The 27,045-nt window shown below is 36.3% G+C and overlaps 1 protein-coding gene across 1 annotated transcript; it reads right to left on the bottom strand.

Moving 5' to 3' along the window:
• Positions 1-24,819: 24,819 nt before the first annotated feature.
• Positions 24,820-26,549, bottom strand: LOC100998900 (small ubiquitin-related modifier 3). The gene has a single exon (XM_031655200.1). It carries the CDS (start codon positions 26,454-26,456, stop codon positions 26,145-26,147), a length of 312 nt encoding a protein of 103 aa, XP_031511060.1. The 5' UTR covers positions 26,457-26,549; the 3' UTR covers positions 24,820-26,144.
• Between the last annotated feature and the right edge of the window lie 496 nt (positions 26,550-27,045).

The following is a 27,045-nucleotide window of genomic DNA, read 5'->3' as shown; positions in this document are numbered from 1 at the left end:
TGAAGCTGTATAGGGTAAGAGCTCATTGTAAGACAGGGTTGTGAGATGGACAAAGAACCTGTTAAGAATGATTGTGTCTACTGTTCCACTCAAAGTTGTTTGGATTGTTATAATTTCAATTCCTCTTCTACCTTCCTTCCATTTTTTTAGTTTGTATGAGTGAATGTGTAAATTGAAGAGTCCATGTTCCACAGCTGAGCAGATATGATTCAAATCAGAGATAGCACATGAAAAAGCAGCAATCCAGAGGTAGCTATGAGAACAAAAGCCTCTGAAAGTCCAGAAAATTTTAGGAAGGAGTTTTGAGTCAATTTTACCTAGCTTTTGAGAGAATGGGAAAGATGTAAACTATCATTTGGATTGTAAATGAATTAGGGAAATTATATCTGCTGGACACTGGTGGTGTTAATAATCTGATGTCTACATAATCATTTTAAACATCATTTTAAAATGTACTTGAATGTTTTCTTTATTTTAACTCTCAACTTCAGTGGTTTATTTTTCTGTACCCTTACTAAAGCCTATCTGTGAGGGAAGGGAGGAGATCAACAGTCATACTCTTAGTCTTGTTATCACTAAAAAACGTATCCCTCCCAAGCTCAACTCTCTTCTTCTGATTTTCATAACACCACACTCTCCTGGTGCTCCTTCTGGCCCACTTGCTTTTCCTTCTAAGTCTACTTTGCTTAGCCTGATTTTACTCAGTCTGTACCCAGAGTGCAGACACTGGCCATCTTTCACTGAAATGAAAGATGTGATGAAAGACAGTCACTTACCATTTCTTTGTGACACACCTCTGCAAACTTAGGGGCATAAAGTAACAACTACATTATCATACTCACATATTCTGTGGGTCAGGAGCTTGAAAAGGGCACAGGGAACATGGCTTACCCCTTTGGGAAGGTGTGCATGCTGGTGGTGACTCACAGCGTAGGAGCTGGAATCATCTAAAGGTTTGATCAGTCACATGTTTGGACTGTAAGCCAGACTGATGATCACAGCTTAGCTTCCTCACAGCATGTCAGCCTCAGAGTGCTGGCACTTCTTACATGATATCTCAGGGCATCAAGCATGAGTGTTCCAAAGAACATGACAGAAGTTGCATTGCCTCTTCTTACCCAGCCTCAAAAGTCATATGCCTCACTTTCAACCTCATGCTATTGATTATAAACAAGTAACAAGCCTACCAAGACTTAAGAAGAGAGGTAGACCCACCTCTGTGTAGGATATTATGAAGATCACAATAGAGGAGTGTGCAGGATGGGAGAGAGTTTTGCTGCCATCATTGAAAAGTACAATCGAGGGGGGAGGGGGGAGGGATTGCATTGGGAGTTATACCTGATGTAAATGATGAGTTGATGAGTGCTGACGAGTTGATGGATGCAGTACACCAACATGGCATAAGTATACATATGTAACAAACCTGCACGTTATGTACATGTACCCTAGAACTTAAAGTATAATAATAATAAAAAAAAGAAAGAAAGAAAAGTACAATCTGCCACACAAGTTTTGACCAATTCAGTGAGTTTCAAGCTAGTATATTTCCTTTCCTGCTTGATATTTCTACTAGGATCTAACAGACATTTCAAATACAACCTGATCAAACAAGAAAGAAAATATGATATGTTTTTGCCCAAGCCAAAGCTTAGGATGATGGCGAGATTGTGAGAGGAAACAAGAGGTAGAGTGCGTTAACGACATTTTAGATTATTTAAATGAAAGAGTAGGAATTAAAGGCTATACAGCAAAGTATTCGAGACTTAAATGTAAAACCCCAAACATTAAAACCCTAGAAGAAAATCTAGGCAATACCATTCAGGACATTTAAAAATGATACTTAAAACAAAGATGAATAAATGAAACATCTAAAGACATTTAGATTATTTAAAATGATTATTTAGATGTCAAATTGCTAAGTGTTTAAGTTAAAGTTATTAGATCTGAGGAAAAAGCAGTAATATGTGTGCATATTCATTGAGCAAAACCTTGATATCAGTATCAAACTGGTGAGAGCTAAAGAAGGCATCAGACAATCCAAAATACAGCAACAGCTTTATAATGGGAGAGGTCTTATTGCAGGATAAGAACAGGCATCATGCCTGAGACCACCTACCATAAAACTAACTCTAAGGTTAAACTGGGTTGCTAACTTAGATGAAAAGTAAAATATTGCTGGTAGAAATTAATCTAAATAACTTCTGAAGCTTCTTTAGACTGGACCAGACAGAAATTCAAACTCCAGGAAAATATGGAATGGCAGTGACTCTAGAGTTCAGTAATATTCAGAAAAGGCAAATGACAATGATAAGTGCTGTGTTAGATGTTTCTTTCAGATGCAAATGTGCCTTCTTCATCTACATACTCAAGGTAATGTAGGACGAGTCACAGATAAATGTAGACCAGGAGCTCATTAGGCCCCTGAGCTGGCAAAGATATTTTGATATGAAAACAACAACAACAAAAAACCCCTAAATCCTAAGAACCTCAATATGACAGGGGAGGAAGTCTATGTCTGCCTCAGTGTAGGAATCAGAATAATTTAATCTGGTCATAAGAAATGATTGTGGCTAAGAAAAGAAAACAGAAAGATCTCGCAAGCTATGCCAGTCATACTATCTTCCAGTCAAGACTTTAGTCAATATAGAAGTACTTTTAACTTTTTCTTTAAATGTTAGCGAAAGTTTCTTTTGTAAAAGTCAAACCTTGTTTCTACCTGAGTTGACACAAAGCAAGATTGTACCATTTAAGCAGTGTTAAGAGGAAAATCAGAGCCCTTTAATAATTTAAGTCCAGTGGTAGACATGAAGACACTGGTTTAAGACAGAAAAGAATGGTGGAAGTAGACCAAATAAGAAAAAGATAGTGAAGGTGGAAGAAAATTGGAGATGCAAATTATGTTGATCTCTTCATGCCTGGAGATTTGTCTCTTATTTTTTCCTATTTCATTCATAATAAAAATAGAAAATAGCTAGTCAGTTTTCTTAGAACTCTTTAGGCTTTTCAAGGAATTTATCAGATAGACTTCTCACCTGACTTTTTAGGAATTATTGAATAACTGAAATGCAGTTAGACCTCTCTCTCATCTTCCATAATGTTTAAGGGTATTTTTCTAGAGAGATCAAATTGTTAAGTGTTTTAATATAGCTGTCAAAAGTTTTAAGAATCTAGGAATTATTCTATTGGCTTACTCTTCCTAAGAAACTGCTTCTCTTCTTTATATTCCTAACCTTTGATGTAGAGCTGTCGTAAATAGAAACTATGGATAAGACCAGGAAATTATGTTACCTCTTGTCACCGTTAAGTGTCACTCTTTCTGGGAGCCCTGGAGTACAAAGCACTAAATCAGGATCAATACAAGTCCCAAGATAAAAACAGTTTCCCTTGCTCTCTGTCCTAAAAATAGCTGGCAAGTCCAGGTGTAGTATTCAGACATTTTCCATCTAGATTAAAGACCTAGATTAAGGGATTGTTTGAGTCTATTTTATAATAGATTGTCACTATCTTTCTTACTAGGCACTTCTTCACTTGAAAGCCTAGGCTGTGGTCTTTCTCCTTCACCAGACAGATAAATACAGTAGTGTTGGTCACATTTTTCTAAAACTATGTTGTTTAGCCACATTCAATTCCTCTTCTTAAGATCTCTCTTTAAAAATTTTGGCTATATACACGAAAACAAATTTCTGTTTGGGACGGACTTTGTTCCCCCTTTATTACTGTCCCCATTCCTATTATTCTCTTTGGTCACCCTCCCATGCTGGATACTTATACTTCTATAAATCTTGTAGATGGAGCTGGTATTATTTTTCTAGTTTGAAACACTTATCATAAAGTTATTTCATTATTTCTATCTTTATAGGGGCCAATAGTTACATACATTGGCTCAGAAGTAGAAGCAAGTAATTTTAATTTATATAGTTGACTACCTTTATAATTGACTTTTTAAACTCTGCCGTCCCCCTTTCCACCAATCCACCAAGCCCTTTCCAACCCTTTTCACCACTACCCTCCATTACTACTGCTAACATGAGAACCAACAAAATCATATATTTGTTAAGGACGGAAAATACCACTTTCTGCTGTTTAAAATGCTCCTTTAGGTATATATTCATTCAATTTAGAGGTTATACTATCAATCAGGGCTGTTTTTCTACTCCATGGAGTAGAAAAATGCCCCTGATCCTTTTCCCTGAATGTAATTTGAATACCTGTGGAAACTTGCATATGACCATAGGGTTGGATGGCAAGGCATTTGGTCTCCGGATTCTCTTTGGACTCCAGTGAGATTTTTCTCATTTTGCTGAGTCACTGGGCAATCTGGATTGATGCCTTTAATTTTGGAGTACTATGGAATGAAGGCACGAGATTATCAGGAAGGGAGATGGTTAAACAGATAAGGGCACCTTTAGTTTGAACAAAACACTGCTACTACTCAACTTATTATTATTTTATTTAAACGAAAGTTTAAAATTATTCTTTAGTTAGCCATGGCTTGGCTAAAAACTGTTAAAGTTGGCTGGGCATTGTGGCTCAAGCCTACAATCCCAGCACTTTGGAAGGCCAATCACTTGAGCACAAGAGTTTAAGACCAGCCTAGGCAACAAAGTGAGATCCCATCTCTACAAAAAAAAAATAAATAAATAAAATAAAATAAATAAAAAAATAGCTGGGTGTGGCACATACCTGTGGTCCCAGCTACTTAGTAGGCTGAGGTGAAAGGATCGCTTGAGCCAAGGAGGTTGAGGCTTCAGTGAGCTGTGACCATGTCACTGCACTCTAACTTGGGTGACAGAATGAGATCCTGTCTCAAAAAGACAAAAACAAACAAAGAAACTGCTGAAGTTTATAGATTCATTCCTTCAGCAGTCCACAAAGAAAGATTTCCCTTTTGACACCAGCCTATAGGAAAATTAGTTTATTAAATGGTATTTTATTCCATTAAGGTCAATACATTCTAAAAATAAAACAGAACTATACTCACTCTTTTAAAATGCTACACATGCCAATACTGACAAGCTTCATCTAAGAATTCCACATTATTTGGGAACCTGCTTATTTTTCGTAATTGCATATTCATAGAAGGAGTAATTGTGGATATGTAGTTGTCAGGAGTCACATTAACTTTTCCTAGTTAAACATATAGGATGTTCTCATGCTATAGATATTATTTACATAAACTAGACACTGCATTGTCTCCCTCTCTCATCTCATTCCCTCACTTTCTCTTTCTCACACATGTGCACATGTGTGCATGCGCGCACACACACACACAATTAGTCTCACTGGCAACACTTGTTCTTAGGTAACAGACATTCCAATAAGCTCAGCAATTCAAAGATTTTCTATTATTTTCTTGGAAGGGACAATGTGCTAGGCAATTTTCACTTTGTACATCTCCATTATGCAATGAAACAAGTGAGACAGAGTACATTGAAAGAGGAAAGACTTGCAATAGTAAAAGTATTAAAATCCCCCAGTAGAGTCATATTTCATTTACACATAGTTTTATAGAACATTATTTAATGCATAAGGAGTAGTCATCTATACTGAAATCACAGAGACCATTACATACTGATGAATGCTTTGTACACCTTATAAATTAGATGAAAAGAAATTAGGAGTATGGGAGCAAAAGTTAGATAAAGGAAGCTCTACTGGGAAAGGCTAAATAGGAACTGGTAATCTGCAAACGTCAGGCAAAAGGTTTTGAGTGTCCCTAGCAGAAGCTTACCTTTTCTATAAAGGCCACCCAGCTGGCATCTTTTCTATGGTAAACTGAACCAACCTCGATATACACCAAGATAAAACATTCCAAAACAGAAGGACATCCTTAAGCCATCTTGGAGATTCATTCCATTTCCAAAGAATAAGTTCAGGCCACAGTTCTTGGCTGTCTGTCAGATCTAAGTTAGACAATAAGATAATTTGTGGCTTATGAATGAGCAACATTTATAAAATAATTTTGAGCAACAAACATAAGGTAGATAAAAGACATTTAACTTAAAATGATTAAAATATAGCAGACATTTAAATTAAAATAAAAACTAGCCTATGATTCTGTTCCTTTGTCTGGTTCTTTACTTAGGGATTTCTCCAAAATTGGCCTTTGAATTCTTAAGAAGTCAAACAGAAGAAGGAAACCACTTTCTCAGTCATAGCAATAGTAATGTCTTACCACATAATGAGCTATCAATATGTTCAGGCCCAGTTCTAATTGCTTTATAGGTATTAACTAATTTAATATTTAAAAAAGAAAAAAATATGAGCAGTTCCTTTTCTTGTGCCTATTTTACAGTGAATCAACCTGAGGATCTGAGCAGTTTAGTTATCTGCCTAAGGTCACATGTCTTGGAAGAAGCAGAGACAGGTTTTGAACCTAGGAAGTTTAACTATAGAATCTGTGCTATTAGCCACTCTACTAAACTGCATACGGTGTTCGGTGCAACATGGGATTAAGGACAAGGATGGCTCAACTAAATAATGACCATATGAAGCGTACTTTGCCCAGAAGAGAAGGCTTACCACTTAGCCATTCTCCCTTTATTCTACAAATTAACCCCCATGTGGAAAAGCAATGTCTATCATCCCACATTTACATTTGGTTTCTGGTAAAGGTTTTTTTCCTTTATGTTTGAATTTCTTTTGATAATCTTTAACCCCCAAAATGATGGATTCTTCTCATAAAATTGCTCTCACACTAACCAATTAAATTTAGCATCTTCAGCATGCATTATTACTTAAATACGACGTGACATCTTAAGAGCTTAGTGTTGTAGGAGTCGATTCTTTATGATAGCATCAAAATTTGGAATAAAATATCTTAAGAGGTTTTGGCCCTTACATGGGAGGTAACAGATTTTCTCTAAATGGATCTGTGGATAGGCTGGCTAGAAATAAAGTTGGATAGGCCCAATTTTAGGACAAACAATTCCAAAATAAAATATCAGGAAGGCCACAATTCTATTTTCCACCAAAAATAAACAATACTGTTAAAACCAGTGGGAATTTCTTCTCAATGAACTGATGTTGACTATTAAAAATTAGCTGAATTTATGGTTCCATTACTAATTGAGGTTTTACTCACTTAAGTACTTTAATTATTTTAATGTAATAGCAACCACCCCAAAAAACCTTCTATTAATTCCTCATTTATTTATTTTCTAAGCCTGTCATATCTACCTCTAAATTGGAAATATTTGCCACTGTACCCTCAACCTATTTACAAGTGTAAATAGTGGTTGGGAAACCTGAGACCCATTCACAGGAAGTACAATTTCAGCCTAAATACATGTTTATTTCAGGATTGCTCTCCTCTCTCCCCATCTTTGTACTTTTCCTGAGAGTCAAAAATATTTTTTGTATTTTTAGTAGAGACAGGGTTTGGTGGCCGGCGCCTGTAGTCCCAGCTGCTTGGGAGGGAGGCTGAGACAGGAGAATGACGTGAACCCGGGAGGCGGAGCTGGCAGTGAGTCGTGAGCTAAGATTACGCCACTGCATTCCAGCCTGGGCTACAGATCGAGACTCCCTCTCAAAAAAAAAAAAAAAAAAAAAATTCTTACTAGCTAGTTATTGTTCATTATTAATGCTCAATTGTGTGATTACAAACTTCCTTCCTTTTTTCAGTAAATCTCCATATTTAGATAGTTTGGTTGTTTCATAGTTGGATAGTTTGGTTGTGAGCATGACCACGCCTCTCCAAAGCGTCTATATTGATTCCTTAATGATATTCAGGTGCTGCTGTTCCCACCTGACTCATCTTAGCAGCTCTGACTGTACTAATTTTTTCATACATATCTTAAAGACCTAGAAACAGAAATCTTTGACTTCTTTGACTTGTAATGTGTATCTTTGACTGCTATCTAAAGACGAAGACGGAAACATGAAAGGAAATGTTAAGCTTTGGGGATTTCCTTGATTTCACTTTCAAACTGATGATCATTTTAATTGCAGACATTTTATTTTAATTTGTTAGTAATTTCTAGGCAGAGGGTAGGCTTTCAAAAAGCACATTTACTATTTTTTGCTTCAAAGATAACCTTTCAGATTTGAAGGCAGGGATTCGAACAGATGTATACACACACACACACACACACACACACACATATATATATATGTATGTTCATAGCAACATTATTCACAATAGCCAAGAAGCACTCAAAGGGTCCATTGATAATTGAATGGAGAAACAGAATGTGGTGTGTATGTATATGGAAATTTTGTTATATGCACACATACAAACACACACATATACACACAATAGAGTATCACTCAGTCTTGGGAGAAAATTCTGATACTACAACAGGGATGAACGTTGGAGACATTATGCCAAGTGACATAGGCCAATCATAAAAGGACTATTATGGTGTGATTCAACTTATTTTAGGTGCCTAAAGTAGTCAGATTCATACAGACAGAAAAGAGGATGGTAGTAGCCAGAGTATGGGAGGAAGGAATATGTGGAGTTTTTTTTTAATGGCTGCAGAGTTTCAGTCTGGGAAGATGAAAAAGGTCTCAAGATGGTTGGTAGTGATATTGCAGAACAATGTGAATGTGCATAATGCCACAAAACTACATTCTTTTGAAATGATTAAAATGCTTTTATGTTATGTATATTTTACCACAGTAAAACAACCTTTTTAATTATTAAAAATATCTCTTGATATCTCCCCTACCTTCCAGTATACAAAATTCATCTTTTTTTTTTTCCTTTTTTTTCTTTTTGAGTCAGGGTCTTGCTCTGTTGCCCAGGCAGAGCTGCAGTGGTGCTATCTTGGCTCGCTGCAACCTCTGCCTCCTGAGTTCAAGCAATCCCTCGGTCTCAGCCTCCTGATTAGCTGGGACTACAGGCAAGGGTCACCATGCCCAGCTAATTTTTGTATTTTTTGTAAAGATGAAGTTTAGCCATGTTGCCCAGGCTGGTCTCGAACTCCTCTGCTCAAGCGATCTGCCCACCTCGGCCTCCCAAAGTGCTGGGGTTGCAGGCGTGAGCCATTGCAGGCAGCACAGTATATGAATTTCTTACCTCTCATATTTGTTTTGTGACACCATCACAGAATTTCTCAATGACAACATACTCTTTTCCTACATTTGCTCTTTTCCTACTCCCCTCGACTTTTAAAAAATCTGCCTTGTTGCTTAAAACACTATGCAAAATTTACGTTAGAAACATAATGTCCATGTAGCATCAGCACTGTGGCATTCACGTTTTCCCACTCTAGGCAATGTATCCGTGACTGTCAAGCATTATAACATTCCATGCTTACTCAATTCTCAGACTGTTCCTGGCAGTTTCGCAGAACTTTTCAAGTAATTACATTTTTAGTATCAAGGGACTTATAACAACCAAAGAGCATGTTGCTCATCTCAGTCATTGTCTGGGTGCAGTGACACCCATTCTAAAGGCACTGACACTATTTTGTGAGCCTGGCCTCATGATTGAGATCACATAATTGCAATAATTAGGAAACTCACCTCAGGATATTATCAAAATGACCCACCCAAACCCAAGTCCATATGGTTTGAAATAGCTAATGAGTCAGTTAATGTGCTATGTCCAGGAGTAATGGGTACTCAATATGGATAGCATGAAGGTATAATTTACCAACGTTCTGACTGATTAAGGGTTTCAAGTGGACATTTTGCAACTTAAAGAGGGTATAAAGTATTAACAGTTTTGATGGTTGAAACAAAAGGAAGAAACAATGTTTAAAAGTCATGGACATTGGAACTTGAACCATTTATTTCAATCATATTTTCCAGGCTTATAAAGTTAATCCTATATAAAATGGAATGAAGATGTAGGTTTCAGTAGCCAACTGTGATAATGTGGAAAGGTATGGGAGATGCTACTGGTTGAGTCCTTTGCATAACAGAAAAATAAAAAAAATGTTAAAAATTCAATCCACTGATTTGGAGGTGGGGTGGGGAAAAGAGAGAAAGTTCTATTACAAAGAAAAGATAGAATTAATATTAACGGATGCCTATGTGTAAGGAATTCCCTGAGTGACTAGATATATTTTTATTTCATGTTAGTATAAACCCAAACAAATGGTCATAGTATTTTTGGCTAATTTGTTGTCTGCAGTATCTTGTAAATAATAAATAGTCCAAGTATACTTATAAATTGGAATTAAGCAAAATTCTAAAGTAATATTTTACTACTCATTGGAAACCTCTATGATAAAGATCTGTATTACATTTTTTTTTTTATTTTGAATATGAAGGGATGTAAGGCCAGTGCATTCTTATAGAGAAAGAGTCCTTAATTTAGAGTCCATACACACTCAGTGGGGCCCTGGTTAGATGTTAGGAGCAATCTGTGAGCTTGGAAAGGAGGGGAAAATAATCACATCTTTATCTTTCACTCATTTATACTGGAATTTAGCATTTCCTGTAATTATATAGCAAATCATTAGGATCAGCATTATATGTGTTTTTTTTCCACCAAAAGTAGTTGAAGATGTTTTCATATCACAATAGAACTGTTTAGATCTTCCAGAATATCATTTATATTCAACAGTATTACAAAAGTCTGGCTGATATTAGACCTACTACCAGGTCCAATATTTAAAAAACTAATTTTAACATATTTTGTTTCTTTTATAATTCTGTATTTTTAGTTTTATCCATTTTTAAAACATCAAGAACTTATAGAGAATGGGTCCAAAGACTCTCCTAGACTATCAAAGGGGTCTATGGCACAATAAAGGTTAAGAACATATGCTATACTATACACTGGATTTATCAAAGTCCAAATGTTTTATACTGGACCAATGGCTTTTAGTTCCAGGTATCAGAATTAACTTGGAGATTTTACTTTATTATTTTAGAAAAAGATAATATATGCACTTTAAAAAATGTTCCAATTGTACAAAAAGTTGTACAGTGGAAAGTGTCTCATGCCTAACTCTGCTTCCCAGAAGCATCCACAATTTCTTATGAGTGTTTCTGGAGACATTCATATTTAAGCATATAATACACACAAATGCTTATATATATGCATTTACATAGAACATGTATTTTTCTGCTTTTTACACTAATAGTAGCATACTTGGCACAATAACTTTGATTTGGCTGCTAACAGTGTATCTTAGCAGGCCACGGTGCTTTGCACCTGTAATCCCAGTGACTTGGGAGGCTCAGGCAGGAAGATTACTTGAGGCCAGGAGTTCAAGACCAGTCTTCAAAACATATTGAGACTCTGTCTCTAAAAAATATTAAAAAATTAGCCAGACATGGTGGTACACACCTGTAGTCAGAGCTAGGTGGGAGGCTGAGGTGGGAGGATTGCTTGAGGCCGGGAAGCTGCAGTGAGCTGTTACCACACCACTGCACTCCAGGCCGGGACAACAGAACAAGACTCTGTCTCTAAAAACAAAACAGTATATCTTGGCAATTGTTTTATATCATAGAAATAAACTATCTTTTTGTTTTTAGTGGCTAAGTAGTACTTGATTATATGGAAGCATCATACTTTATTTGATCAGATCTCCGTTAATTGTCACTTAATTAGCATTCTGTGTTTTACTATTTCAAGCAATGTCCCTAAGTAATATTTTAATATTTTCTCCATGTAGATCTTATACATGTTTTAATATGTTTATTTGTAGTTATGTCACCTTGTTTTAGATTTTTTCTATTTTTAATGCTCCTTTTACATCCATTCCTAAAGTGTGTGCTGTTTTTTTTATATGTGTATTTGTATTCGTCTTCTAAAAAGTTTGAATTGTTTGAAAAGTTGAAAGTTTATAGTTTTCTAGTTCGTCCAGTTGTTCTACTGTAATTTTGTGTAATGTAATCAATTCTCCATTTTTTGAAGCAGTATTTATTTACTCTTTACTCAGAGCAACAGGAAACTAGTACTGTCTGATAAGTAGTTAGATGCTCTGGTCATCTACGAAATTCAACTTGATGAATAATATCACACAGGTTATTTTGATGTGCTGCAAAGATTAAAAAGCACTTGTTTAAAGGGAGAGTTTACACTAGAACTAAGAAGCCAGGAAGTCTGAATAATTCTAAAATAACTGGAATGCTAGTTCTTTTTCTGTAGTGTTTGAAAATCAAAGATGGATTAACTTACCTACTTATCATTTAGGTCAAAGTTTTCTATTCTCATCATACACTGCAGTTACCTGGACAATTGTCTCACTTGTCTATATCTCATTTGCTATGAAAAGCTAGTATGAATATGAGTCATGGTTAAGTGCTAACTAATGTTAACATTGCATAATGTTTACAGGCATGTGACCACTGCTAAATTTCCTAAAAAATATGCAGATATATTTATTAATTAGTCTTAAAGCAGGCACTACCCTGACACTTGAAGTACTAATAGTTACTTGTATTCTTAGCGTTGCCAACTTTGTGATAGCAACGTAAAAATTTCTACTTATTGTTCTAGTGTTTAACATGATTACATTATTCAGCAATTAATTCCACAAATGTTTTTTGAGAATTGGATGTTATGCTTGGCATTGTGGTTACAAATTTGAGGAAGACCTAGTCCTTGCTTGCTATGAGTTCAATTTATTTATCTAAGAAAAGCATTTAAAAATGCATCTAAAATATGTATGAAAAGTGCTGTAATATTAATAAGCATATGCAGGGAATATAAGCTAAACTTTGTGGGATAGGGAAATTTATCAGAGAAGGGGACACATAACTAATGCAGAGGCTATATGGATGAAGTGAGGGTGTAAACTGGGAAGTGCTAAGGTCCTGGGTCAGGAGAAGCAGTTCAGGCAGATGGAACAAACCTGCAGAATAGAGAGAACTTGTCATTATTCCCTTGTAATTGGAAGTGGTCAGGTGTGCCTAGCTCACAGAGAAGATAATTAAAAGAAAAAAAAAAAAAGAGTTTTGTTCTTAGCCATACTGTATTGCTACTATAAAGGTAAATAACACCAAAGTTTAGATGTAATTTCTCCACATTGGTCACTATTTTTATCCAGAGGAGTTCGAGAAGTCAGATGCATACTTAGGTAGCCTGGAGGGGATATCAGAACTTCTGTAGAAGTATTATAACTTGAAGAAGGTATAATTCAATATTACAACATTACATTTATACATTTTAAAAATACCTTTTTGAAATATCAATTTCAGGAACGTAATAATCTAAAATTCTCTGCTGCAAATGGAACTTCAATTTTAAAATATGGGGAAACACTCACATACATGATTCACAAAATGGAAATATTTTAGAATTAACAAAGTACGATGAACCAAATTGAAAAATTGCTCTCATTTCAGAAATGGACTGAATTTCATAGTTCTAAAACTTTTGTTTTTAAAAATATATTTTCAGCTGGGCATGGTGGCTCACGCCTGTAATCCCAGCATTTTGGGAGGCCGAGGCAGGTGGATCACCTGAGGTCAGAAGTTCGAGATCAGCTTGGCCAACATGGTGAAACCCCGTGTCTACTGAAAATACAAAAATTAGCCAGGCTTGGTGGCGTGCACCTGTAATCCCAGTTACTAGGCGGGGCTGAGGCAGGAGAACTGCTTGTACCTCCGGAGGCGGAGGTTGCAGTAAGCCGAGATTTTACCAGTGCACTCCAGCCTGGGTGGCAGAGCAAGACTCTGTATCAAAAAATAAATAAATAAAAGAAAATAAAATGTATTTTCTGATATTCAAGTGAGATTTCTTCCACATATTTGTTGTCTCTATTATGATGCAGTATGTACTATGAATATTTTCACATAATTATCAAGCAGCAGCTTAAAAAAATTCATGTGATCTGGTTTGTTTGTTTAACAGAGATTTAACAACAAATCTAAGAGACTGGCTTTACTATCATTAATAAGGAATAAGGTAACTGACTTCCCTTTCAAAGAGATTTATTCCATATTTAATCATACACTTCAAATCTGGATTCCTTATATACTAATGTCAGTGCTTTGGGAAAGTAAGGATCTCCCATAAAAAAGAAAAATAGGAGCTTTCCACTTCAGGATAGTAATGTGAGCACATATATTTAACACTCTTTCCCTAAGTCCCAAGGAATTGATCAGAGAAATGCGAATAGTGGGAAAAGTGAAAAAGAAATCATTAGCAGTGTTGGATAACAGGAAAGAAGGCAATTAAGAGGCCCCAACTGAGAAAATTGTCCCTACAAAATCTGCACGGATGGGATCAAATTGGGGACCATAATAACTAGTCTCTGATTAGGCAGTTATGATGAAAGAAGTTCACCTGTGGAATAAGAGAACAGAATTTGAGCCTTCTCTCCAAAATTTAATATCTGAACAGAGTTGGGAATTGAGTTCCCTGGAGTAGTCAGTGGAGAGCAAATAAAATGACTTTTGCTGGTGCAATAGTGTTCACTAATAGGACAACTGGCTGAGTGGGGGCAACATCACAACAGGTTACCAAGGAGATTAGCCATGTCAGGTGGAAAGGTAGGGACAGGTGCTCAGCTTACTTTGAGCTATTCAACAACTGTGTCGAAAGACACCTCTTACCAAAGTGGAGAATTTTCTATCCTGTGACTGGTCCCCAGAAATTCTTGTGGTGCTCACAGCAGCCACTTGGGACTCCCAGATTTAACAGAATAAAGGTACAAAAAAGTAAACTTTTTTCCCCCTTTTTACAAGAGTTAAAAGTTAGAAAAGAAAACCCTTATAATTTCTGGTTGTTCCCATGTCAACTCCCCTAAACAAAATGTCTGAATCTGTAAAGTTGAACAAACAGAAAATTCACCAGTCAAATGAAAGTATTTGGTAGTTCTAGGTATGAAAACTATTGTGAGGCGGTAAAGCAAATGTCTTTTGAGGAGAAATAAAAACATATTTATTGTAAGAAACAGTAGCAAATTTTCAGAAATCTGTACTTCATATTCTCCATGACAGTCTAGAAAGCATGTTGTCTATAAAAATGCAACAATTTAGAAAATTTTGAAATATTGCATTTAGATGCAAAACACTATTCTAAAATTGAAACATGGCCAGGTGGTGGCTCACAGCTGTAATCCCAGCACTTTTGAAGGTTGAGGTGGGCAGATCACTTGAGGTCAAGAGTTTAAGACCATCCTGGCCAACATGGTGAAACCCCATCTCCACTAATTAAAAAAATAGAAAACTTAGCTGGCTATGGTGGTGTGCACCTATAATCTCAGCTACTCGGGAGGCTGAGGCAGGAGAATCACTTGAAACTGAGACCTGGGAGGCGGAGGTTGCAGTGAGCCAAGATTGCCAATGCCACTGCACTCCTGCCTGGGAGACAGAGCAAGACTCTGTTTCAAAAAAATAAATTAATTAATTAAATTAAAACATACAATGGAGAATCTGCAAATTAGACATTCTACAAGAGGGTATAATTAAAATACTATCAGTAATAATAGTTTCTGAACACTTATGTGCTAGGCAAGTTTTACTCCTTTACATACAATAAAAAATTGTATCCTTATAACAAAACTGTAAGATGAATATTATTATGCTCTCTATTTTATAGATTAGAAAACTGAGGCACAGAAAATTTAAGCAACTTGCCCAAGATAAAAGATTTGTAAGTGGTAGATCCAGGCAGTGTAACTCAAGAGCCCACAGAATTAATTCTAGAACAAGAAAAAGGAGGAGACAGAGAACCAATCATCAACTAAAACATTTGAGGAAATTTACCTGAGTGAATAAATGTCTTCACTTGATTACAAAAAAAAAAAAAAAAAAGCTAGCTATAAAGAAAAAACAAAATCAAATTTGCCTCAGAATTGATCTGTACAAAAATCAAATGTCTGAAGACAGAGATCGAGAGCTTCATATGTAACAATTTCCAATATTCTATACCTAGCTAAGCTAACATTTACATTTGAGGACACCATGTTTTCCCATGCTATGCAAGGGCTCGCAAAACATACCACCCTCATATTTTTTCCCAAAATTTTAGCCAAAAAAAAATTCTTGTCAAATGAAAGTAGATTTTAATAAAATAACTGAAACATTGAAGTGAGCAATAAAAACTACTTAAATAAATTTTATTTTTTATACACATAAATATGTATGATAACAATTTAAATACTTAGTGCAAAGGTCAAAAAGAGTTCTTGAAAGGGAAGATTATGACATTTCACGCTTATTGAGTGATTGCCTAAGTGCCAGATGCTTTTCATGCATCATTTAATTTAATATAAAATAATAATGAGATAGGTATTGAATTCTCAACCAATTTTCCATGTAAGGTCAATAGAATCAGAAAGTCTGCATAATTTGTCCATGGTCCCACAGTCAGGCAATAGTAAGGCCAGGATTCATAGCCAAGCATGTTTGACTCCAGAACAAACATTATACTGCCTCGTATTAAAAATGTTAATTGATAATTAGTCAAATTTAAAAAGCCAAATAGTTTAACAAACACAAAAACAAGTAAAGAAGGAAATGAACAAATCTAAGATGAAAAATGATGGCAAAAGCTAAATGCTTGTTAAATCTCTGATGTAACCATCCAAGAGGACTTAACAGGTTCCTTTTTGTTCTTGATTTAGCAGAGAAATATAAGCTAAATATTCCTAAAATTTGAATATAGCCACTACCAGGATAAAAAAAAATGGTTGTATAACTTCTGTATTAGTGTTCTATTGTGACTGCAACAAATTACCAGTTGTAGCTTAAAACTGCACAAATATGTTATCTTAAAAGTCTCAGGGTCAGAAATCTGAAGTGGATTTTACTGAGTGAAAGTCAGGGTGTCAGCAAAACCTTAAAAAATGCAGCAGAGTTTCCACTTGGGTTCTATTCCTTCTTGATATCTTTCTGGTGCTGGGTCTTTAGGTGTCTACTGCAGATCTACACCTATATAGTAATACTCTTTTACCTCAATTACCTTTAATGGGTCTCTTTTTTATAAAACTAACAAAAGTTCTAAAATGTGGTATCATTCAATTTAATGTCAGTTTCCCATGGCAGGCTATAAATTTTTCAAAGGCAAGAATCATACCGTATTCATCTTTGAATTCCCAGGACCAAACATAGTGTCTTGCATATCGTTAAGTACCCAAAGCATGTTTGTGAACTGAAATGCAATGCTGCATAGAGTGCAAGCAGAATAGGAGTGAAATGGGTCTTTTGGATTACTTAACACGAGTGGTAACCTGAGTTGTTGAAGCAGAATGCAAGGGTAAAGGCTATACCTGGTTTTAACTGGTAAGAATTGTGAAAATTTCCCTCACACTGTAGCTAGTTGATCACTGGTTTCACGAAACTGTTTTATTTAATATCTTTTCCCCATATCTTGAAAGATTGTAATCAGTGAATCTGCTCTTATAAGAAATTAGCTAGGTATTTAAATGTAGCAGAAAGGACATTGTATTAATTGGAGTTATCTTTGACCATACAGTATTGATAATTTACGTTACTGTTGACCAAGGCACAATATACAGATTTGGTAATTTATCTCCTTAGGAATATAGCACAGCAAATTACTTAGAGCAAATTTTAATATAGTATGTTCCTGAGTTGGTGCGCCAATTTTTAATACATGTATCCATTTTAAAACTGATAAAAATGAACCAATTAGCAAAGAATTATCTCTGCTAAAAATAGCTGTTGTTAAATCCCTGCTATGAGAAAGTGGAAACATTGTGATATCATTATTATTTAGGTGATATTTCTATTATCTCCTGAAAGTATCATGAAAGTATCACCCTAGAGCATAAGCAAATTTGAGTAAATTGACAACATTTTTCAGTCCAATATGAAATTAATATGAATATTTTAATCAGTTTGTATTGAGCAAGGTACTGTATCTGTTTTTTAAGGCAAGAATCATATCTGTTTTTTAAAAACTTTTTAGCAATTTTTTATTACTTGTTTATAAAAACATAGAAAAGGAATTACACATTCAAACATTTCAGGTAACCAAAAAATTAAGTTCTTTAGAAAGTTACCACTGATAGAACATTTTGACTTATTTCTAGCATATTAGCAATCAGAATGTGTAAACATATTATACAAAGCTGGGTATTCTGCATTGCTGCCTCATTATGCATTTTGATGGCATTAGTAGGTGTGTAAATGACAGACACAAATAAATGTGAATGGAAGTTACATAAATGCCTTCTGCAAATGCATATAAATTATGTACCGGTAATAATCAAATTTTGGTTATGATATTTAAAGATCTTTTTATGCTATACCTATTGTCATATTTCATCATGAAAATATATTGGCATTTAAAGAAAAATCTTCAATAGATTTTTTTTGCTGCTTGATATTTTTATTCATCTAAAACTGGAATTAAATTTTTTTGTAAAAGCATAGAAAGTAGAATATATCTAAAATTTAAATGTTGCTCTTTTTTGAAAGGTAATTCTTCTTTACAGGCCTCCTTCTTCCAAGTTTCAATTTATAAACCTTTGCATACTTTGAATTTCAGATAATGACATGTCAAACTTTCAACACTCTAAAATACACTGAAAGTTTTAAGTTTTATATTTTTCATTTAAAAACCTAGCTGCATAATGGTAACTAAAATATTTAGTATTATTAAGATATAATATGTAAAATGTCTTTGGCCAGTAAATATGATTTTTCCACTGTGGTATAATAAAAAATAGATTTGGTCTTTGTCCTTTTTATACCTAGCACAGAGTGCCTAAATTCTTTGGAATTTCTTAAGTATCTGATGTGTATTTGTTATTTATAATGAACTCCTTTAACATCCTGAGTTTATGCTAATGAGTGTACCCCAGGTAGGCCCTTAGATGGTTTCAAGGAAAGAACTGGCCACAAATGTAATTTGAGGGCTTGAACTTTTAGCCCTATTCCCCCAAACTCTGGAGAGGGGAAGAGGGCCGAAGATTGAGTTCAATTGCCAATGACAATGATTTAATTAAGCCTGATGAATAAAACCTTAAAAAAAAAAACCTCCTTAACAATAACATTAGAGGAGCTTCTGGTTGCTCCAAACATTGAAATGCTGAAAGGGTGGTGCTCATGTTACAGGCAAGGGGTCCCCATCCAGACCCTAAGAGAGGGTTCTTGGATCTCGTGCAAGAAAGAATTCAGGGCATCCATAGAATAAAGTGAAAGCAAGTTTATTAGGAAATAATAAACTTAATAAAATAAAATAAAATAGTAAAGGAATAAAAGAATGGCTACTCCATAGACAGAGCAGCCCTCAGGGCTGCTGGTTGCCCATTTTTGTGGTTATTTCTTGATGATATGCTAAACAACGGTGAATTATTCATGCCTCCCCTTTTTAGACCATATAGGGTGACTTCCTGATTACTGTAAATTTTGTTCCTGAAAAGTTGTAAATTTCAGAGCTACCCTTTTTTTTGCCTTTTCTCAGAATAACCAGCTGAAAATATGCCAAAGAAATATATTTTGGAGTAACAGAGTCTAGTGTCCTACAGACATGTTTAGGGTGGTGTGTCTTGAGCCCTAACGTGAGATTTAGCCCTTATATCTGTGGAATCTGACACTAACCTAGAGTTACTGTCATAACAGGATTGAATTATAAGCCACCCAGTTGATATCAGAAAATCAGAAAATTGTTGAAAAATGGCAGACCCAGATACTGTTTTTCACACAGTAAGTGATATTTAGTTCCGATAATAGCATAATCTGTGGCATAACAATGAGAATCTCTAGATTTCAACCGTTATAATTTCATTTTATGGAACTGTTTTTGATTTTCCCTGTGTATTAACCTTGGTGTTTGCAAAATAAAATGTCAAAATAAAATTTGCAAGATGAAATATAACAAAATAAAATGTAAATACCATGAATATATCTCTTACCATCTTAAAATGTTAAGTGCTACGATTAGGAAGGAAAAAAATTCATAAAGAGGAAAAGCACACCAGACAAAACTTGTGTATTTCTTCCCTGATTTAATATGATTCATTAGAGAGATGATACCAAATAATTATTTACAATACTTAATTGAAAGTCCAGTTCCAGTGTCTTCTGCGGACAGCCTTGGATAGAAGCTTTCTGACTGACAGTTGAAGTAACCATAAATGGAGACAGAACTTTAGAACTGAAAAGAAGTGGTGAAAACCCCAGAAAGGAATGCCATTAATATTTCCAACTAAAACCAATTTCATTGGATGATATATGTAGAGCAGGGCCTGTGACCAATCAAGTTTTTCATCTCTGTCTAACCAATATTGCTGAAGTTTTGCCCTTGCCCTAGGGCAGTTATCATTTGAAGGAAAGTTGCTGCTCTTAATGCAAATTCAGTGACTTCTCCAACATTACCAAAATAAGATGCCATGGGCTGTTAAATATATATATATATATATTTATTTTTTTTTTTTTAAAATTATACTTTAAGTTCTAGGGTACATGTGCACAACATGCAGGTTTGTTACATGTGTATACTTGTGCCATGTTGGTGTGCTGCACTCATCAACTCGTCAGCACCCATCAACTCGTCATTTACATCAAGTATAACTCCCAATGCCATCCCTCCCACCTCCCTGCTCCCCATAATAGGCCCCGGTATGTGATGTTCCCCTTCCAGAGTCCAAGTGATCTCACTGTTCAATTCCCACCTGTGAGTGAGAACATGCAGTGTTTGGTTTTCTGTTCTTGCGATAGTTTGCTGAGAATGATGGTTTCCAGCTGCATCCATGTCCCTACAAAGGACACAAAGTCATCCTTTTTATGGCTGCATAGTATTCCATGGTGTATATGTGCCACATTTTCTTAATCTAGTCTGTCACTGATGGACACTTGGGTTGATTCCAAGTCTTTGCTATTGTGAATAGTGCCGCAATAAACATATGTGTGCATGTGTCTTTATAGCAGCATGATTTATAATCCTTTGGGTATATACCTAGTAATGGGATCACTGGGTCATATGGTATTTCTAGTTTTAGATCCTTGAGGAATCGCCATACTGTTTTCCACAATGGTTGAACCAGTTTAAAATCCCACCAACAGTGTAAAAGTGTTCTTATTTCTCCACATCCTCTCCAGCACCTGTTGTTTCCTGACTTTTTAATGACTGCCATTCTAACTGGTATGAAATGGTATCTCATTGTGGTTTTGATTTGCATTTCTCTGATGGCCAGTGATGACAAGCATGTTTTCATGTGCCTGTTGGCTGTATGCATGTCTTCTTTTGAGAAATGTCTATTCATATCCTTTGCCTACTTTTTGATGGGGTTGTTTGTTTTTTTCTCGTAAATTTGTTTGAGTTCTTTGTGGGTTCTGGATATTAGCCCTTTGTCAGATGAGTAGATTGCAAAAGTTTTCTCCCATTCTGTAAGTTGCCTGTTCACTCTGATGGTAGTTTCTTTTGCTGTGCAGAAGCTCTTTAGTTTAATTAGATACCATTTGTCAATTTTGGCTTTTGTTGCCGTTGCTTTTGGTGTTTTAGACATGAAGTCCTTGCCCATGCCTATGTCCTGAATGGTACTCTCTAGGTTTTCTTCGAGGGTTTTTACGGTTTTAGATCTAACATTTAAGTCTTTAATCCATCTTGAATTAATTTTCATATAAGGAGTAAGGAAAGGATCCAGTTTCAGCTTTCTACTTATGGCTAGCCAATTTTCCCAGCACCATTTATTAAATAGGGAATCTTTTCCCCATTTCTTGTTTTTGTCAGGTTTGTCAAAGATCAGATGGCTGTAGATGTGTGGTATTATTTCTGAGGGCTCTGTTCTGTTCCATTGGTTATATATTTTTAAATTGACGTACATTGGGGAAAGTTCAAATGATTGGTTCTAAAAACAATGCACCTGACCTCCAACGTATGGAGGCCAGCTAGTTTCACCTGATGGAGTTCCCCATTGAAATTCCTTTGAAAACAGAGAACACGGCCGGACGTGGTGGCTCAAGCCTGTAATCCCAGCACTTTGGGAGGCCGAGACGGGCGGATCACAAGGTCAGCAGATCGAGACCATCCTGGCTAACCCAGTGAAACCCCGTCTCTACTAAAAAATACAAAAAACTAGCTGGGCAAGGTGGCGGGCACCTGTAATCCCAGCTACTGGGGAGGCTGAGGCAGGAGAATGGCGTAAACCCGGGAGGCGGAGCTTGCAGTGAGCTGAGATCCGGCCACTGCACTCCAGCCTGGGCGACAGAGTGAGACTCCGACTCAAAAAAAAAAAAAAAACAAAAAAAACAGAGAACACTTGTAGAGTCACAGTTGTACTAAAAAGTAAGGTTGCTAAAATATTAAGAAGTATTTATTAGCAATCTTATGCTGGGCCAGGCCGTGTTTTATGTAAACATATAGAGAAAATTTCCTGTCCTTGTAGAGATATTATTCTAGCTGCCATGGAGTTGGGAACAGACAATAAATAATTAGTCCAGTTTGTTAGAAGATAAGAAGTGCTATAGAGTGGGAGGGATACAAAGAGTTGTCAAACTCTGAAAGGAAGTGCAGAAAGATCAGAAGAAGAAACAATCACAAACATGCCTGGGCTTTGACAGGTAGGAGATAGGAAATACTCCCTGCATACACCGATTTTCCAATCCTATTTCAGAAATGGAGACCTATATTCCAACCAAAAGAGTCACAGTTTTTCCCTGATGGGGTGAGCAAAATTAACCAACAGACTAAGTTGCCCTTATCCATTGAGTGGTTGAAATTCACAGTATGTAAACTAGCCAAGGGTGAGTGGGAGACAGTAACCCTTGATATTAAATTGACAGTAAATAAGAACAGAATTAGAAAAAAAAAATAGGGAGTTGGTACGCTATAGAAAATTTTTTTCATCCAGCATTTTTAGTAAAAAGTATATCTAAACATAAATTAATAAGGCTCGTGCTTGTTTGTCATGAAATTATAATACCCCTATGAGGTAGAGTTAGAAATGTACTAAGGCAGTGACAAACTAAGTGATATGCCCAAGGTCACACCTTTAATAGGTTGTGAAGATGGGATTTGAACCCAGATAATCTGATTTGAGTTTCTAAGCTCTCCAATTTAATATACCAAGTTGCTTTCTCATTGAAAAGGAGCCAGGTAATGGAGATAAGTAAAAATAAATCCTGCCCTAGGCTTACCAAGTAAGTGTCTTTAGACACCATAAATTTGGGGATGTTCTGTACGTATCTATTGTGCTTCAGCTTAAGGTATGAGAGGAGAATTTTGGTAGCATCCTAGTGGACATTAAGTATTGGACACTGGAATACACACTCACCCTGTTAATTTACAACCTATGGGCCTGGATATATTTCTTCTCATTAAAGGATGGGTAATTAGGAGAAAAGAAAATATGGGGAATAAATGAAAATATGCTCTCATATAAATAAAACATAGGCTTAAAGACAATAGAAGAATCATATCCAAATGGGAAGCAAGATTTTTGTTAAGCATCTGTATTGTACTCTTCACAATTTTAATAAAATATGAGCTGTATGAATAAAGTGAAAATGAACAGGTCTGATATGTTGAATGATAGAAAGAGCATTAGCAATTAGCACTGACCCTGTAGAAAATCAAGTTATTGGAATTAACTAAAATGTGCACACAATGCAAGGTGTGAACATCGCGGGTGAAAACAAAATGATCGATCGAGTGGTTAGAAGACATACTAGATCTATTAATTGTATTATTTTAAAATTTAAAATATTTAAAAATAAAGGCATCAACTTTTATTGATATTTACAGATTGCACTGGTGGCTTCTCTTTGTTTGTGTATCACATGATCATGGCTGATATTCGGTACAAGTGGTTCACAGATAAGAAAGAAGAGGCTCCATGGTACACCTTGAGAGATTGGCAGTTGTTTTCTCAGACACTAGTTAATTTTTTTTACTCTACATATTGAAATGTATGTATATACCTGCAAAATATATCATACTTCCAGTTAAATACATTCACAGATCATATTTTCCTAATCATGGAATTTGTTTTTTCAGTACAAGAAATGAGAACTGACTGTAAAAATAGTGTACACTTCCCTAATGATATCCCCTGATATGGTTTTAATGTGTCCCCTACAAAATTCAGGAGTTGCCAATGGGCTCCTATTAGAAGGTGGGGCCTTTAAGAGGTGATTAGGCCATGAGAGCTCCTTCCTTGTGAATGGAATTAGTTGCCCTTATTAAAGGGGTTGGCAGAGGGAATCACCCTTCTACCTTCTCCCTGTGAGTGTACAGCATTCCTCCTTCTCGGTGGGATGCAGCAATAAGGTGCCATCTGGAAAGCAGAGGGCAGCATTCACCAGACAACTAAACTTTCCAGTGCCTTGATCTTGGAATTCCCAGCCTCCAGAACAGTGAGAAAATAAATTTGTGTTCTTCGTAAATTACTCAGTCTCTGGTGTTTTGTTATAGCACAAATCGACTAAGGCATCCTCTTTCCTTCTTTATCAGGTATAACCAATCTATTGAATTATGTATTAACCATTTCCTCACTTTCTGTATAATATCCTTGTTTTATATTTTATTATATGCTTTTATATTTATTATTTTATTCCTTCTACTTTTTGGGGAGAGACGTAATTCCTGTTTCTTTTTCTTTACTAACTACATAAATTGATTGCTTAGATTGTTAGTTTCCTTCCTCCCTACCTTCCTTCTCCCTTCCTTCTTTTCTTCCTTCCTTCACAGTTTGTTAACCATAGGAAAAAAAAAATCGTTAAATAAACATTAGGCGTTATTGTTAAATAAACAGTAGCTATTATTGTGGATTTGCCTGTTTTCCTTTGTAATTTTCTTCCTCTCCTGCTTCCTTTCTTTGTTCCTTCCTTCCTTTTCATCTTCCTGCTTTTTCTATAATATGACCTTAAATTTGATATTATATATTTTCATCAGTTGACAATATTTCCTAATTTTTTATTGTAAGTTCATCTTTGCCTCATGTACTATATAGATCTTATTTGATGCTAGGGTAATTGACTTTTTTTTTTTTGACAGAATACCAAACTATATTTACTGTTTACAGTAGTAAAGGACAACAAATAATGTACAAATTGGTGAATAAACACAACAGAGCCAACAAACACCCCACCCGAGCCCATACAGCAAACAGGAAATGAGAACATTTCAGCAAGATTTCAAGCAAGCAAGAGATGATGGGTGGTGGTTCAGGTGACTATAAAAAGGCAGAGAATGGCCACCAAGCAACAATGGAGCCTCAGGGAACGACAGTAGGCAGAACTATGAAAATGTTTAATTGGTATAGATCCCAAAATATTTCACAGAACTGAAATCACCAGACTAATGCATAAATTCAATACATATTTGGAAAGCAGCACGGCACAAACCTACGAGAAGAACATGAAGTCATCATTCCATGGGTTCATTTGTAACCACACTTGGAGGTAGCTCTTTTACACGACAACGTAACTGCAAATTCAGCAATACTTAATCTTACTTTTTTAAGTATAGACCATAATTATTCATCAGAAGCAAATACTGGAAGAAATCTGAGGCCACAACACCATTACCAAATGAGAAATGTGGGAATTTCTTCAATATTAAGAGGAAGAGAAAAGCCAATTTTGGTTGTGCCAGTCCTTGCCTGTGTACCAACGCCAGGTACTGAGCAGAGAGTGGGGTGGGAGGGATGGCAGGGGGGTGGGTCCTGGGCTTCAGACCCCGAGATTACATGCTTGAGGGCCAGAGAGCACGTGGGGTCAAATTACCAAAGGACCCAGTTATTTTTTAACCTTTGAAGAAGCATTCCAGTATTTTCCCTTCAACTTTTCCATATACTGACAAAGCATACATTTGCAATATTTAGCATTTTAATCACCTGTGCCTATAACAGCAAGTGACAGTCTATCCTCCCTACCCACCTTGCCCCCATTACCTGTCCAAGAGCCGCACCCCCACTGCGGGAAACACCAATTCTCTGTGTGACTGGAGTGAGCGGGGGAGAGGCAGCAACTCAGGAGTCAGGTCCCTGGCCAGACTAAAAGCGAACATTCAGGCTATAATTCTGGGGTTAAAAAATGTTTTAGGTGGGGGGAAAAACACAAATGAATACACAAAAAAACCCAAAATACCTTGCAACTCATTTTACCTGAACAAAGATAACAATTCTGATTGGCCCAATTTAAGTTACAGATTCATCCCTGCAGATATAGTTTCGAGTTGCACTTGAAGTACATCAGAGAGAGGAAAATCATTGTGGTGAATGTCCTTGAGTTTCCGCAGAAGCCTTTGTGGTCGGCATGGTCACGTGCTCACCATTCAACAGCAATGCAAGGACCGACGGCCCGGGCTGGGGATGGGCCCTCTAGAAACCATGCCCTGCCAGGCTGCTCTCCGGCGCACCTCCTGTCTGCTGCTGGAACACGTCAATGGTGTCCTCGTCCTCCATCTCCAGCTGTGCTGGAGTGTCGGTTTCATTAATTGGCTGCCCGTCAAACCTGAATCTAATCTGTCTCATTGACAAACCCTGCTTCTCGCAGTAGGCCTTCATCAGCTTGCTCAGTGGCGTGTGCCTCGTGATCTTGAACTGCACCACGGAGCCGTCCTGCCCGGCCACCTTCAGGTTGATGTGGTGATTCTCTGTCTTCACGCCCTCCTTGGGCTTCTCCTCGGACATGGCTGCGCGGGCGGCGCGGGCAGGCGGCGCGGGGGAAGCAGCACGGAGCAGGCGAGTCACGCTCTCGGCCCCGCCACTCTCCCTGTAATTGACTTTTTAAGAAATATTCGAAGGGAGTTTTTAGTTATTCTTCTGTAATTGATTTCTAGTTTAGTTTCTCTGTGATTAGAAAACATACTCTGTATGATTTCAGTTCATTGAAATTTGTTACAACTTACAGTCATTTAAAAAATGTTCAATGTTTATTTAAAGGTTTTTTCTTGTGGTTTTTACGTTCAAAACACACTACATTCTTATTTTTTCTTCTTGTTCTGTTATTTTCAGAGACAAGTTTGTTAAAGTAGTCACCATTATTGTGGAGTTTCTATTTCCCTTTGTAATTTTAGCATATTGCTTTATGAGTTATGAGGTTATGTTCTTGGAGGCACATACATTTAGAAATGTTATATTTACTAAAACTTTTATTATCAGTAGTTGTCTTTATCTCTAGTGATTTTTTAAAATTTTATTTTAAAGTTTACTTTTAATACAGGCATACAGCTGACCATTGAACAATATGAGGGTTAGGGACAGTGATTCCCTGCACAGT

This window comes from Papio anubis, chromosome 14, assembly GCF_008728515.1.
Source record: "Papio anubis isolate 15944 chromosome 14, Panubis1.0, whole genome shotgun sequence".
NCBI classification, from domain to species: Eukaryota; Metazoa; Chordata; class Mammalia; order Primates; family Cercopithecidae; genus Papio; species Papio anubis.
This window is presented reverse-complemented; position numbering and strand designations above follow the sequence as displayed.

What these genes read in the sequence shown, in the direction of transcription:
- LOC100998900 (XM_031655200.1), bottom strand. Translation starts at nt 26,456, where the DNA reads ATGTCCGAGGAGAAGCCCAAGGAGGGCGTGAAGACAGAGAATCACCAC.